Source organism: Hordeum vulgare, chromosome 3H, assembly GCF_904849725.1.
Source record: "Hordeum vulgare subsp. vulgare chromosome 3H, MorexV3_pseudomolecules_assembly, whole genome shotgun sequence".
Lineage (NCBI taxonomy): Eukaryota > Viridiplantae > Streptophyta > Magnoliopsida > Poales > Poaceae > Hordeum > Hordeum vulgare.
The window spans coordinates 513,958,273-513,972,567 of record NC_058520.1 but is presented as its reverse complement, the minus strand read 5'-3'; the positions used below and the strand labels follow the sequence as shown (position 1 = coordinate 513,972,567).

At 48.5% G+C, this 14,295-nt stretch overlaps 1 protein-coding gene across 1 annotated transcript; it reads right to left on the bottom strand.

The window, feature by feature from the left end:
- Positions 1–10,682: 10,682 nt before the first annotated feature.
- Positions 10,683–11,921, bottom strand: LOC123440350 (salicylic acid-binding protein 2-like). Its single transcript, XM_045116922.1, has 2 exons — positions 11,299–11,921; positions 10,683–11,195 (listed from the first exon to the last, which is right to left on the bottom strand). Exons 1-2 carry the CDS (start codon positions 11,818–11,820, stop codon positions 10,911–10,913), a joined length of 807 nt encoding a protein of 268 aa, XP_044972857.1. The 5' UTR covers positions 11,821–11,921; the 3' UTR covers positions 10,683–10,910.
- Positions 11,922–14,295: the final 2,374 nt, after the last annotated feature.

Here is a 14,295-nt window from a genome sequence, read left to right as displayed (position 1 = left end):
GAGAAAAAGTTCCAAAACCTGAAGTCTCACGACTGCCACGTGATTATGACGCAATTGCTTCCGATTGCTTTGAGGGGGCTCCTGCCGGAAAATGTTCGAGTAGCCATTGTGAAGCTATGTGCATTCCTCAATGCAATCTCTCAGAAGGTAATCAATCCAGAAGTTCTACCACGGTTACAGAACGATGTGATCCAATGTCTTGTCAGTTTCGAGTTGGTGTTCCCGCCATCCTTCTTCAATATTATGACGCACCTCCTGGTTCACCTAGTCGAAGAGATTTTCGTTCTCGGTCCTGTATTTCTACACAATATGTTCCCCTTCGAGAGGTTCATGGGAGTATTAAAGAAATATGTTCGTAACCGTGCTAGGCCAGAAGGAAGCATCGCCAAGGGCTATGGAAATGAGGAGGTAATTGAGTTTTGTGTTGACTTTGTTCCTGACCTTAAGCCGATTGGTCTTCCTCGATCGCGGCACGAGGGGAGACTAAGTGGAAAAGGCACGATCGGAAGGAAATCAACGATATGTATGGACGGCCATTCTCTGACTGAAGCACACCACACTGTACTGACCAATTCTAGCTTGGTGGCTCCGTACTTTGAGAAACACAAGAATATTTTACGCTCTGACAACCCGGGGAAGCCTGAATCCTGGATTAGGAAGGCCCACATGGAGACTTTCGGCAGTTGGTTGAGAAAACATTTAATGAATGACAATGATGTTGTAGATCAGCTGTACATGTTGGCCAAGACACCATCTTCGACTATAACGACTTTCCAAGGGTACGAGATAAATGGGAATACATTTTACACGATCGCCCAAGATAAAAAGAGCACCAACCAAAACAGTGGTGTCCGCTTTGATGCAGCAACCGAGAATGGGCAAGAGGTCACATATTATGGTTACATAGAGGAGATATGGGAACTTGACTATGGACCCTCCTTTAAGGTCCCTTTGTTCCGGTGCAAATGGTTCAAGCTAACAGGAGGTGGGGTAAAGGTGGACCAGCAATACGGAATGACAATGGTGGATTTCAACAATCTTGGTTACCTTGACGAACCATTCGTCCTAGCGAAAGATGTCGCTCAGGTTTTCTATGTGAAGGACATGAGTAGCAAACCGAGGAAACGGAAAGATAAGAAAACGATCAGTACATCATGCGATGATCCAAAGCGCCACATTGTTCTTTCAGGGAAAAGAAACATCATGGGAGTGGAGGACAAGACAGACATGTCAGAAGATTATAATATGTTTGCTGAAATTCCGCCCTTCAAAGTGAACACCGACCCAAGCATTAAGTTAAATGATGAGGATGCTCCATGGATACGGCACAATCGTAAGCAAGCAGGGACACAAGGGAAGAAATGATGTGTAATAATTTATTGTACCAAACTTTGTTGAATGGATCATGTGAATTATATTACCCGTGATGTGTTTGGTGTCCATTTTCGAATGATTCGAGATACCAATGATGATACATGAAATTTGGAGTGATTTAGTCATACTCCTGCCTAGGCGTATAATATGCATACTCGTAGTCTTCATAGCCGCTGTCGTCGTTGTACTGGTAGTCGTCGCCTTCTAAGTTTCCGCCGTCGTCGTCGCTGCTGTCGTCGCTGTCGTCGGGCGGCGCTCGTGGCTCGAACTGAGGGTAGCGCAGGCGGGGGATATCGCCGGCCGTGATGTAGTCCATGACGCTCTGCAGAGTCCGGCCGTACCACCATAGCCGACGGCCGGCCTCGTGGAAGTTCCCAGGAGGCAGACCGTCCTCCTCATACCTGGCGAGCGCCCTCTCACGCCGATTGATGAAGAAGGCGTCCCAAGTATGCTGGTTATCGGGATGCCAGCGGGGATTCATCCGCTGCTCCGGCGTGAGGTCGAGGTAGTAGTGGTTCGTGATGGCCGCCCGACGCGCAGTACCCTGAGGGACGGGAGGGACCGGCACGCCGCCGGCGCTTAGGCTCCAGCCGGTGGGGACGCGGTAGCCCGGTGGACAAGGGTAGTTCGAGGCGCAAAGCTCCTCCACCTGCTGGTAGGTTAGAGTGGGTGCGGTGGAAGCCATGAGAGAGTGATGAGAGATTGTAGAGATGTGATAATGCTGGCCAAGCCGGGCTACATATATGTAGTGAGAAATGGCGGGAAAAATGGGAGCGGGAAGACAGGAGGCGGGAAGACAGGAGGCGGGAAGAAAGTGGCGGGAAGAAAGAGGCGGGAAGACAGGGAAGAAATGGCGGGAAGAAGAGGAATCCAGAGCTGGTCATCTAACCTTTAGTCCCGGCTGGTTGGTGCAACCGGGACTAAAGGCCAGACCAACCGCGACTAAAGGTCGTTGCGCGCGGGGAACGCAAAAACGACCTCTCAGCGGGCGGATAGGAGAAGAAAGGGGCGGCGCGCTCACGGCTCGGGCGAGAGGCCTCTCAGCGGGGCATCACAGCCACCGCACCAGGCAGGCGTGAGCAAGATGGGTCGAGGCCGAAGGCCGGCCCAGGCCGGGGGGGAGAGAGGCTGTGGCCAATGTTCCCTTTAAATGGATTCTCTTTTTTCTGTCCCGTTTTAGGCAGATTCAATGTATTGTCTCTATGCATATTTTTCCTACGAAAATATGCTTAGAAAACAGAAAATAAAATGTTTGAAGTTTCTATAAAAGCAATGATGATTTTTCTGAAAAGAAAAAGATAAAAGGTTCTGAAAATAAAAGAAGATTTGGGGGGGGGGGCCTTTAGTCGCGGTTGGTCTGGCAAACCGCGACTAAAGGTTACCCTTTAGTCGCGGGTCGCCTCCCCAACCGCGACTAAAGGGGGGGGGGGGCGCGGGAACGCAAAAAACCCGCCAAAAACCCTTTAGTCGCGGTTGGGGAGGCGACCCGCGACTAAAGGGTACCTTTAGTCGCGGGTCTCGTCCCCAACTGCGACTAAAGGGGGGGGCTATAAATACAAGTGCGGGTCGCCTCCCCTGCCGCCGTCTTCTCCATCTCTCTCGTCTTCTCCGATTCCAACCGTCGCGCGCGCGCCGAAGGCCTGCCGCCGCCGTCGCCCTCGCCCTCGTCGACGCCGCCCGCCGTCGCCCTCGCCGTCGTCGCCGCCCGCCGTCGCCCTCGCCCGCGACTAAAGGGTTCACCCCTATCCTTTCATCTTTCCCGCGCCGCGCCCGCCTTCCTCGCTTCCTGTCGCCGCCTTCCTCGCTTCCTCCGCTCGAAGCATTGCGCTCGTCGCTGCGCTCATAGCCGCCCTCGTCCCCGCGCCCATCGATGCCGACAGGGCTCGCAGAAAAAGAACGTCTTGGAAGAACGTCTTGGAAGAACGTCTCGGAAGAACGTCTTGGAAGAACGTCTTGGAAGAACGTCTTGGAAGAAAAAGAACGTCTTGGAAGAAAAAGAACGTCTTGGAAGAACGTCTTGGAAGAACGTCTTGGAAGAACGTCTTGGAAGAACGTCTTGGAAGAAAAAGAACGTCTTGGAAGAACGTCTTGGAAGAACGTCTTGGAAGAAAAAGAACGTCTTGGAAGAACGTCTTGGAAGAAAAAGAACGTCTTGGAAGAACGTCTTGGAAGAAAAAGAACGTCTTGGAAGAACGTCTTGGAAGAAAAAGAACAGAGACTATCTATTTAAAAGTTTCATCGAATATAAAAAGTTTCATCGAATATGAAAAAGAACAGAGACTATCAAATATGAAAAAGTTTCATCGAATATAAAAAAGATCATCGAGTTAAAAAATCATCAATTTAAATAATTAATCAATCTAAATTGAAAAAAACTAGCAAATGAACCAGCGAATCGGCGGTCGGCCAGTGCAAAGTTGAAGCAGCAGGTTCACGGTCAAAAACTCTAGTTAAAACTCTCCGTGACGCCGTCGTCTGCCGCCCCGTCTCGCGCTCTACCGCGACACCCTCTCCCACCCCTTCCTCGCCCCCTCCTTTTTCCACCGCCCTTTCGCCACCGCCACCGCCACCGCCCCCCTTCTTCACTTAATTAATTTGTTTTTACTACATGTTTTCAGGACTGACATAATGGCGGACGATAGAGCTGACCCGATTATGGACAACTATGGTCCGGACGGTGAAGCACATATGTTCGGCATCATAAACGGCGATATTCTATATGTGCCGACCGGAGAAGAAGAAGATGATATCTCTTCTTATCTGAACCTTGACGGTGAAGATGAAGGGCGCCGTCAGCAAGATGATGCCGAACAAACGTCGATAAACGACGATCTTCAAATGGAAGTAGCAACCACCTCCGGCGCCGAGGTATATATATACATTGAGCCTCTGGTGATACAAACTAACTGATTTGAATAAATATGTGTGTACTAACGCGCGCGACTCTCTTTCTTATTTTAGCCCTCGGCCGGATCGTCGAAACAATCGAGTACGTCGTCAAAGCGTGGCGCAACCAAGACGATGAAACAAGGAGAAACATGCACCATCGAGGTTGTCGACAATGCAACCGGCAGGCCGCTGGAGCCCCGCAAGAACGCCACCAAGTTTGTCAGCCAATGCGGAGCCGTTGTTAGAGACAACGTCTCGATCACCGTCCAGGAGTGGAATGAGCCAAAGAAGGCACGAATTGCTGCAGGTTTCACTTTTGTCGATAAGAGAACAAAAAAAGATTGCTTCAAGAAGCTTATGGAACATTTCGTTCTACCTCCGGAATACAACAAATTCGATGAGGAGGGTAACAACATTGAGGAAAACAAGGAGAGGAGGAGGCTAGTCAAACAGTTCGCTCTTCATAAGATGGCCGACGCATTCCGGAAATTCAAGCAAAATCTAGCCCATGACTTTGTCAAGCAGAACAAGACTCCGGATTTCAAAGGACAATATGAGAAACTGAAACATGATTGGCCAGAATTTGTGAAGCAAAAGAAATCGGAGCAGTTCATTCAAATATCGAAAAAAATAAGGAAAATGCGGCTAAGAAGGAGTACAATCATATTATGGGGCCAGGAGGGTATCGCATTTTGTTGCCTAGGTTGGAGAAGATGGAGAACGAGCTGAGGGCGCGAGGAATCCGTCCAGGTACGGAGGAATGGGACCCAAGGGCCAAAAGCTGGTGGTACGGGCATGGGGGAACGCTGAACCCGGAGACAGGGGAGTGTGTTTACCGGGGCAAATTAATTAAACCCACCCAAGCCCTTATTGACGCAATGAGGGATGCTCAAGAGGGGAAGATCAAGTTCAACAGAGAGAACGACGCGCTGACAAAAGCCCTCGGGAATCCTGAACACGGAGGACGTGTACGAGGCATGGGGCACATTCCGTGGAAAATAGGGTTCCCCCAGAACGATGACCCGTACGGTTACAGAAGCCGTAAGAGAAAGATGGATCGGGAAGCAGATGTTGTGGCGCGGTTGGCATCGGAAATGGATGTGATGAAGAAAACCATGAGTGTACTAGTAGCCGAAAGAGATGCAGCTCGGGTGCAGCATGAAGATCATCCAGCGGATCTCGGAAGCCAGCAGCGGAGAAGCAGCGTGGCTTCCACGGAGGCCCCACCGGCTGGTGCAGATGCACCGACGATCGAAATTAATGCACCGGAGCCTCTGGTGGTCGAAATTACTGCACCGGAGCCTCTGGTGGTCGAAATTACTGCACCGGAGCCTCCTCGCTACCCCGTGGACGATATAAAGGAGATGAAAGAATGTCATCTGTATTATCCTATCGGGAACATGTCCATGAAGGTAGCCATCGGCAGTGCTTTACCATGTTTACCTGGAGCACTCCACCACAACAACCCCATTCAAGATGGCTATGCTCGTGTCACGGTGGAGGACATAGTCCAAGGGTTTGAGGACCTGGAGATTGACATTGCTACACCTGAAGGGGAGAAAAGACTTGGAGATGTCAAGCGCCATTTCATTCTATGGCAAAAGAAGTTTATCAAGTTTCCAGGCGAGGCGCCAAGGACAACAAGTCCACCCCCCTACGGTGGTGGTGGTGGCGGTGGCGGTGGTGGTGGTGGTGGTGGTGGTGGCGGTTCACCTACACCTCCGTCACGTCAGCCGACGCCCCCCAGTCCACAACGTCCGGCGGGTGATCAGACGCCGCCCCCCAGTCCTCGTCCGGCGGGTGATCAGACGCCGCCCCCCAATCCACCTCCGGCAAAGAAGCAGAAGCAGAAGCAGTCCTGGATTATTAACCCGGACCCTTATGTACCTAAGACCACAAAGGTACCGGAGCCATCACTGAAGCCTCTCCCCACAAGGCCTTGGGAACGTAGTGCCGAGGAAGTCGACGCGGCCGCGACTGCTGATTTGGAGAAATGGAAGGCGGACTGCAAGAAGAAAAGAGAGCCCGAGCCCAAGCCAGTATTTTCTGATGAGCAAAAGAAGTGGGCTAAGTCATTTTTGAGCACACCGTCCCAAGCCGCGAAGAATCTGCCTGACGACTATGCACGTGAACTTCGCAGGCAGGCACTCATGTTCAAGGAGAACAAAGAGCGGGAGAAGGCCGAAAGTAAAAAAAGCGGGAAACAAGTTGCCCAGCTCGGGGAACAAAGTAAACAATCGATTGCCCCGCTTATAGTGGAAGCCGCCGGTCCGGATGCCCCCGAGATCATACAAGCTGCGGCAGCACAGGGATTGACTGCAACGAGTGCCAGAGAACAAGCGGCCAACTTAGGTATTACTCTTCGTGAACTGTTAGGCCTTGATGAGGCGCCAGTGAAGGAGGTAGTAATTACATATGTCAAGAATGGGCCTCTCGTCGAGCCTGCGCAGGAAAAGGATCTACCTCCACAAATGAAAGGTCTGCTGAAATGGTACAAGGGTTACATAAAAAATAAAAACGCCAAAGATTATATTTATGCGGAAGTTAGACATGAGCATCACTTCAAACATTACTATGTACAAATTGAACTGAGTGAATTGTTCCAGCTTTTCAATCTGCGCGATCTCGACAAATCTATCATCAGTTGCTACGTTCTGTAAGTGATTTATTTCTACCCCATCTCGTTCATATTGCCTGCACTATATATATGTCCTAACTATATTGTTGTGTCCGCTATTATACATGCAGAATGAAGATTAAGGAATGCAGAGTAAGGAACATCCATGATGTTGGGTTCATTGACCCACACATCGTTAATGTACATGTGTTGGAGCATCACCCCGCCGACATGGAGGCAGACCTGTGGCAGTTTCTTACAAAGCAGGAACTCAAAAGTGATATTCTATTTCCTTACCATTTTGGGTGAGTGTTTCTGTCTTGAGCACATTCTCTTTTGTTTACTCCATGCATGGTATGTGGCCGGCTAATCGATGAGTTATGCATGACGTACTGTGCATGTATCGTGTCCGCAGGTTCCACTGGATTCTGCTAGTAATTAAAGTTAACACCTCAGAATGTCTCGTCCAAGACTCTCTGAATATGGATCCAAAGCTTTGGGGCGGCATGAGAAGAATGCTGCAGAAGTAATTATTTTCATTCATTTGCGCTCTATATCGATCGGCCTATTTCGTTCATTTCCTAATATCAAGTAACTAATAACTCTCTTGTTCATTTAATTTTCTTTGCCTCGTAGGGTTTGGAGACGGTTCGTAGATACAAAGGTCGGTGAATTCAAAAAAGAGCTAGAATTCAAAAGGTCAAAGCCGAAGAATGCTGGGGATATTCAGCCAGCGGGGACCAATCTATGTGGATACTATGTCTGTGAGATGATCCGGAGATACACCTCTGAGCGGGTTCCGAGTGATACCAATGCTAAGAGGAATAACCTCCGGATGATGCTTAGTCCAGAAGCTCGCTTCCGACCACTTCAAGAGGAACTAGCTGGATGGTTCAGCAGGGAAGTCCTCCATCCTAAAGGAGAACACCATTACGAGGACGTAGAACTTTATATGCATTAAATTATGTATGGAAACTTGTTCAAAATTGTATATGGTCATCCGATGATATTGAATATATATTGTATATTCCTCTTGAATTCTTTTTGGTTCTAATTTCAAATTTGTTTGAAATTGTACATTCATATGCATGTATGTAGTACCGTAGAATATATGAAATTCCTTCAAAATTAAAATAAAGCACAAAAGAAATAAAACAATACAAATTAAACAGAAAACAGGTTTAGGGGGGGGGGGGGCGCGCGCTAAAACCCTAAACCTGTGGCGGCCTTTAGTCGCGGTTGGCCAGAAGAACCGCGACTAAAGGCCCGTCCACGTGGGCGCCAGCGCCCACGTGGACGGGCCTTTAGTCGCGGTTCTTAAGAAACCGCGACTAAAGGTGGGGGGCTTTAGTCGCGCTTAGTTGGTCGCGGTTGAGCAAACGCGACTAATGGCAGTTGCGAACCGCGACCAAAGGCCTTTTTTCCACCAGTGGAAGCATCATCGGTGTGAAATAGAGTGCAGTAGAAGTGTGTGAAAGATCAGACAATCTACGATTTGGCAAATCTGACCCCTTAAACACTAACGGACGTGTACGCAAGCACTGATCGATTACGTCGATTACGTCTTAAATAATGCATTCTATAATCGAATACCTTAAATTAAAACCTTTAACCTATATTATTACATGCAATGTAAACTCAATACAAGCGGACCTCGTCCGGGTTCGTCGGGATCATGTCCGACGATTGGTTGCGTCCCTCGTTGTGTCAGTTCTATCTCCGTGAAGGTTGAGTAGGACATGAGACACTAGCCGGCTCACGGGAGTCGAGCTCCTGCCATCTACCATGTCCTACTCTGCCTCGTCGGAGCCCGTAACCCGAACGGTGCCGGTGGACATTAGGTCGATGATGATCATTCCTTGGAGAAGATGACGTCCACCATGACATGGTTGCGGCGCCCGCACCCGTGCAGCATACGGGGCGTCAAAGAGTGTGACTCTGCCTCTCCAACGTTCATCGATACGAGGGCCTTCGTCGCCTCTCGTGCCCGCTGTCTCGCATGGTGGGCACGCCGCACCATGCTAACGTTCGACGACACACACATGGCGCGTCCTCGATGCGCCAATGGAGGTGTTGCGCATCCGCCACGACGTTCGGACGCCAGACGGACCGCACCATCTCCGGTGAGGCAGCGACGTCGGATCCAAGCATCGGTTGTGTCGACGCAATGGATTCCGATGTTGCGAGTCCGAGTGCCCCCGTCGGGCAGCCGCCTCCCGAGAGTGGCGGAGCGCAAGCCGGACAGCTATCTCCTCCTTAGGGTCGTTTGGGATGAGCTCGTGGTCGATGGATCTGAAGATGAAGGACTCGGATCCGTTGCCCGCCATGCCGGAGATCGCCGGAGGTGAGTTTGGATGACGGATGAGAGCGGAGGGAAGTGGAGTGAAATGATAGGGTTTGGTCCGGCGAGCGGACGAGGACGGATATATGCGAGGTCGATGCGGGTCAGCACGGGCCAGGCTGACGTGACGGGCTTATCAGGCGCCCGGACACCTCTATATCTGTCTCATATTTAGACTGAATATGAAGGGTATCGATCAAGTCCGGACGTTAAACAGATAGATCATCAAGCAACCTGCGCCACACCGGTCACAGGTTACATGCACGTGCTCACCAATATTTATCTTCAATTTTATATCTATACCTAATAATAAAGCGACTATTGCTTCCGTCGGAAAACCCATCGTGGTATTTTTATAAAAAGCCCCTGTAATTTTGGTTATTCAACCCGTGCTTCATCATTTATCTGCAACGCAAAAGGAAAAAGATTCGCTGCAAAAATTATACCCGTACGCATCGCCTCCTCCCGTCGACCCTGGGCCATCCTGGCCTGTGCCCAGGCCGCCGCCACACCACTCGCCGTCGCGGCCAACCTCAACCGCCAGCGCTGCCGATCACAACCCACCCGGCTCCGCGGCCGTACCTATCCCCGCTCACTGCCCCTGTTACGGCGCTCGAGCGCATCGCGTCGACCCTGGTCCACCCTGGCATGTGCCCAGGCCGCTGCCACACCACTCGCCGCCGCGGCCGACCTCAACCACCACTGTTGTCGATCTCAACCCACCCACCTCCGCGGCCGTACCTCTGCCCGCTTGCTGCCCCCGTTTCGGCGCTCGAGCACAACTTTTGGATCAAATCAACGCGACAGCTACAGTGACTGCGGATGGCCAGATAAGGCGAGGCGGAGCGAAGTACTTGCAGGTGGAGGCGGGCCTTCATGGCTCACACGGGGAACTCCGAGGTTATGGCGCGGCAACGACGACTCCTTATGGCCAGATAGAGGCGCCTAACCCTTGCTCCCATCATCGTATCCCCTCCTCCGGCAGGAACTCATCATCTGGTGAGATCCCCTCCCCATGCCTCCAACCGTGTGTCAAGCACTGGCAAGAAATTTTGTTTTGTGGGGATTTGTTTGCTGATGAATGAATGTATTGAATGTAAGATTGTATTGTTGTAGAGACAGAGAATGGACACCATCTTCAGTTTGTCATCTGATCTCACATTCTCTACACCATGAGTGAAATAAGATAACAGTCCATTGATCAATTCACATAGCCTCTTTGTTTTGCTTTGCTTGTCCCGCTCAATTTCTCATTATGGTGGAATCAACAATGGACGGGTTGATTTTTCAACAAAATAGGATAGGACTGACAACATTAGTTAGTTAGCTTATTATTTTAATAAATTAAAATGATTATAAAAAGATTAAAAGCGTGTGGTATTTTTTTCTCCCGTTGCAACGCACGGGCCCTTTTGCTAGTATTATAATAGCGACAAGATACATATGCACCACGATACGATGTTGAAACATCATCTGTCTGAATTTTTTTCATGAATAGAGTACAATAGAAGTCTCTGAAACATAACGAAGGGACAAACCATGAAGGTAGGTAACAACAGCGCAGTAGAAAATCACAAATGCCGACAACGACAGGGTACCAAAGGTAAACAGATGGACAGACCATCAAGGCAACGTGCGCGGCACCATCGTCAAGTAGGAGCATACGTGTTTTATTTTTCTGCGAGGAAGTCAAGCAGCATACTTGACGGCGATGTCAGCGAGACAGCGCGCCAGCTCGGTCGGCGTCGAGAGCAACGCCATGTGGTCCGCCCCGTCGATTTCCTTCACCTCATCCACGGGGTAGTTCTGCACCATCCACCGCTGGAACCCCTCGACGATGGCGTGATCGTCCTTGAACACGACGTACGCCTTGCGCACCGACCCGTAGCGGGCCTCGGTGTATGGCGGCTGCAGCCTCAGGTCGTCCACGAACATCGAGCTGACCCTCATCAGGGATCTTCCCAGCGTCAGGTCCTGCCAGCCATATGATTCCGACATACAACGTTAGAATCTCGATCGATATTCAAGCTGATTGAGTAGAATAAAATGTGCATGCGCAGGTAATAACAGTACGTACCTCCGGCGAGCACAGCTGGAAGAACTTTGCTCGCGTGACCAGCGGCCCGAACAGCATGGAAGTGGGCAGCTTGCCCTCGGGATCTTGAGGCCTAAACTCCGTGTCCATCCAGTCCAGCGTTCTCCCCTCCACGAACTTTTCAAGCACGTACGACGGCGGCGAGCTGTGGTCCGGCATGAAGGCGGAGACGAACACCGCGGCGGCGATCCTCTCCGGGAACAGCTCGCAGGCGAGGGCGACGTTCACGCCGCCGAGGCTGTGGCCGACGAGCACCACCGTCTCGCCGGGCGGGAGGGACTCGAGGAGGTCCAGCAGCGGCTTGGTGTAGTCGCGGAACGTCGGCACCTCGCGCAGAGGCGTGGGATCGACGCCCGACGCAGCCAGGTCGGGCGTGCTGACGCGGTGCCCGGCCGACCTGAGCCGCGTCGCCACCTTGAACCAGGACCAGCCGCCGAGGCATGCGCCGTGCACCAGAACGATGTGCTTGCTGCAATCTTGGCCTGCGGAAGCCTTCATGTGCATGTGTGTGGTTTGTGACTGTTTTTCTGTGCTTGAGCTAGCTGTGGCTCCGATGTCTACGCAATGGGACTCTGTGGGATTTATATAGCCGCTCTCGAAGGTTTGGATTGCCAAACTGACATGGACCGGAAGAACCAAGTGGAAGGAGTTTATGGAGCTTATTAGCTAGCGAGGATAAGCATGAATAACCATGTATGTGAAGTCAAAGGCAAAATGAAGCGAGAGGGGATCCACTTTTAAAAAAGTACTAGAAGAGATCTTAGATATGACATGTACTCCATCCGTCTCAAAATAAGTGTTGTAAATTTAGTATTTCCTCTGTTTCTAAATACAAATCTTTTTAAAAGTTTCATCAGAAGACTACATACACATCTATATAGACATATTTCAGAGTGTAGATTCATTCATTTTGCTTCGTATGTAGTCCCCTATTAATTTTTTTATAAATACTTATATTTAGGAACGGATGACGTACTAAGTTAGTATAATTTTTGTACTAAAGAAGCGACACTTATTTTGGAACGGAGGAAGTACATTGGAGATGATCTTATTTTTAGGGTCTCGATATTCACCACAAGTGCGACATATTAGACATTCACCCACACACCATGTGTGGAATACGCAGGAGGCAGCCCACACACGCCGTATGTGGGTGAGCATAAGAACTACTTACACGTACGTGTGGGCGCAGCTACTTCGCGTCACACATCCAACAAGTACTACTCATCCTCACTCCGTGCGTGTGAAATCTTCCCACATGTCCTAGCGCAGCTACGTTAGTTACCCACGTGATGACCATTTGGTTACCCCAAGGACGACAACTTTAGTTCCCCGGAAGGACAAATGTAGTTGTAAAAGTATGACAACTTTCTCTGTTTTGATTAATTATAGTTATCCGTGCGATGATACTTTAGTTATACAGGGATAGTTGTCATGTGTGTTTATCTAGTTGTCACGTGTGGTTCAACCGTAGTTTCCATGTATGGTTAATCATAGTTGCCATGTGTGTTCACCTGGATGCCACATACGCGCAACTGTAGTTGACATCTAGCAATGAATCATAATTATCATGTGTGTTTACCTAGTTGCCACATACGCGCAACTGTTGTTGTCATCTAGCAACATACGAGCATCGTGTGAGCGAAGAACAGTTTGCCCACACGTGCATGGGCTAGGTCGTGATTATATGGACAGAAACTGGTTCGCCTACACGGCGCAACTGGCAACCACGCCTTATGGGTCGTGTGAGTGAACTCTCCAACGTCCATACATACGATGATGCCTAAATGACACTGAAATTTTGACAAATTTCTTTAGAATTTGTGCAAAACAGATTCAATATGGATTGATGCATGTGGATGAAGTGTGCAAACATGCCACACATTGGGCGTTATCATTTGGGTGTTTTTAAACCAATGCACTTCCTAGTAATTATATCTAACCAATGCCACGTAGTATTATGATGTGCAATACAGTAATATCTTGCCTAATATTAACATGCATCACACGTACATAGTCGATATAAGGTAGCAACTATCAGCCTCGCATGTAGAATTTCATGCATAAGTCAGTTCAATGCGAGGGTGTCAAAATAAACTGACCCTATCCAACTTATTCTAGAAGATAACTTATTTTGATAACCAAGAGCTACACCTTTTTCATTTTTATTAACCTAGTCATGGCTCTGATACATAGTAGAATTGCAGGCACCAGCCATTTAACCCAAAACTCATGCTAATAGAAAAAGGAGGATTGCACACTTATACATCAACATCGAGCAATGAAGAGGTTGCGGGGCGCACCATCGACCCGTTTGGGAGAGAGAAAAAAGCCAGCTCCGCGATTTTTATATAATATCTTTATTTTTCAAGGGTGTTTGTTGCATTTGTCTAGTTAATAGGACAACATGTTTTTCAACGAAAAAATATAATAACATTTATATTTCCATGCAAAGTTAGTACATATAATTGATGCTCACAAACTACGCTACAAACAATACAAGTTTAGTAATTATTTGGAGATGTGCTTTTAGGATTTAATGCTTTTTATTTTGTGACATTGAAACATTTAGTGTGTAAGATTCAATTATATATATATATATATATATATATATATATATATATATATATATATATATATACAAAATTGACATCTAGTAATATTACATCCATTATTTTCTCCTTAAAAAATATTTTCGCTATTAAATACTTAGTTCAATATCAATCTAGAAGAATCACCACACGTTGTTGCTGGAATGTTTGTAATATATTTAAATGATATTTGGATATAAAGAACATGAATAACTGAGAATACATATGATTTACTGTGTTTGATTATTCTATAGTTGTAAGTATTTGTTAAATACAAATATCACAATAGAATAAAAATACTTATGCATGTTTGCATGTTGATCAGGTGAGTTTTCTTACTCATAGTTGCATGTTGAGATTGATTTTTTTACATGCATGTTTGTATGTT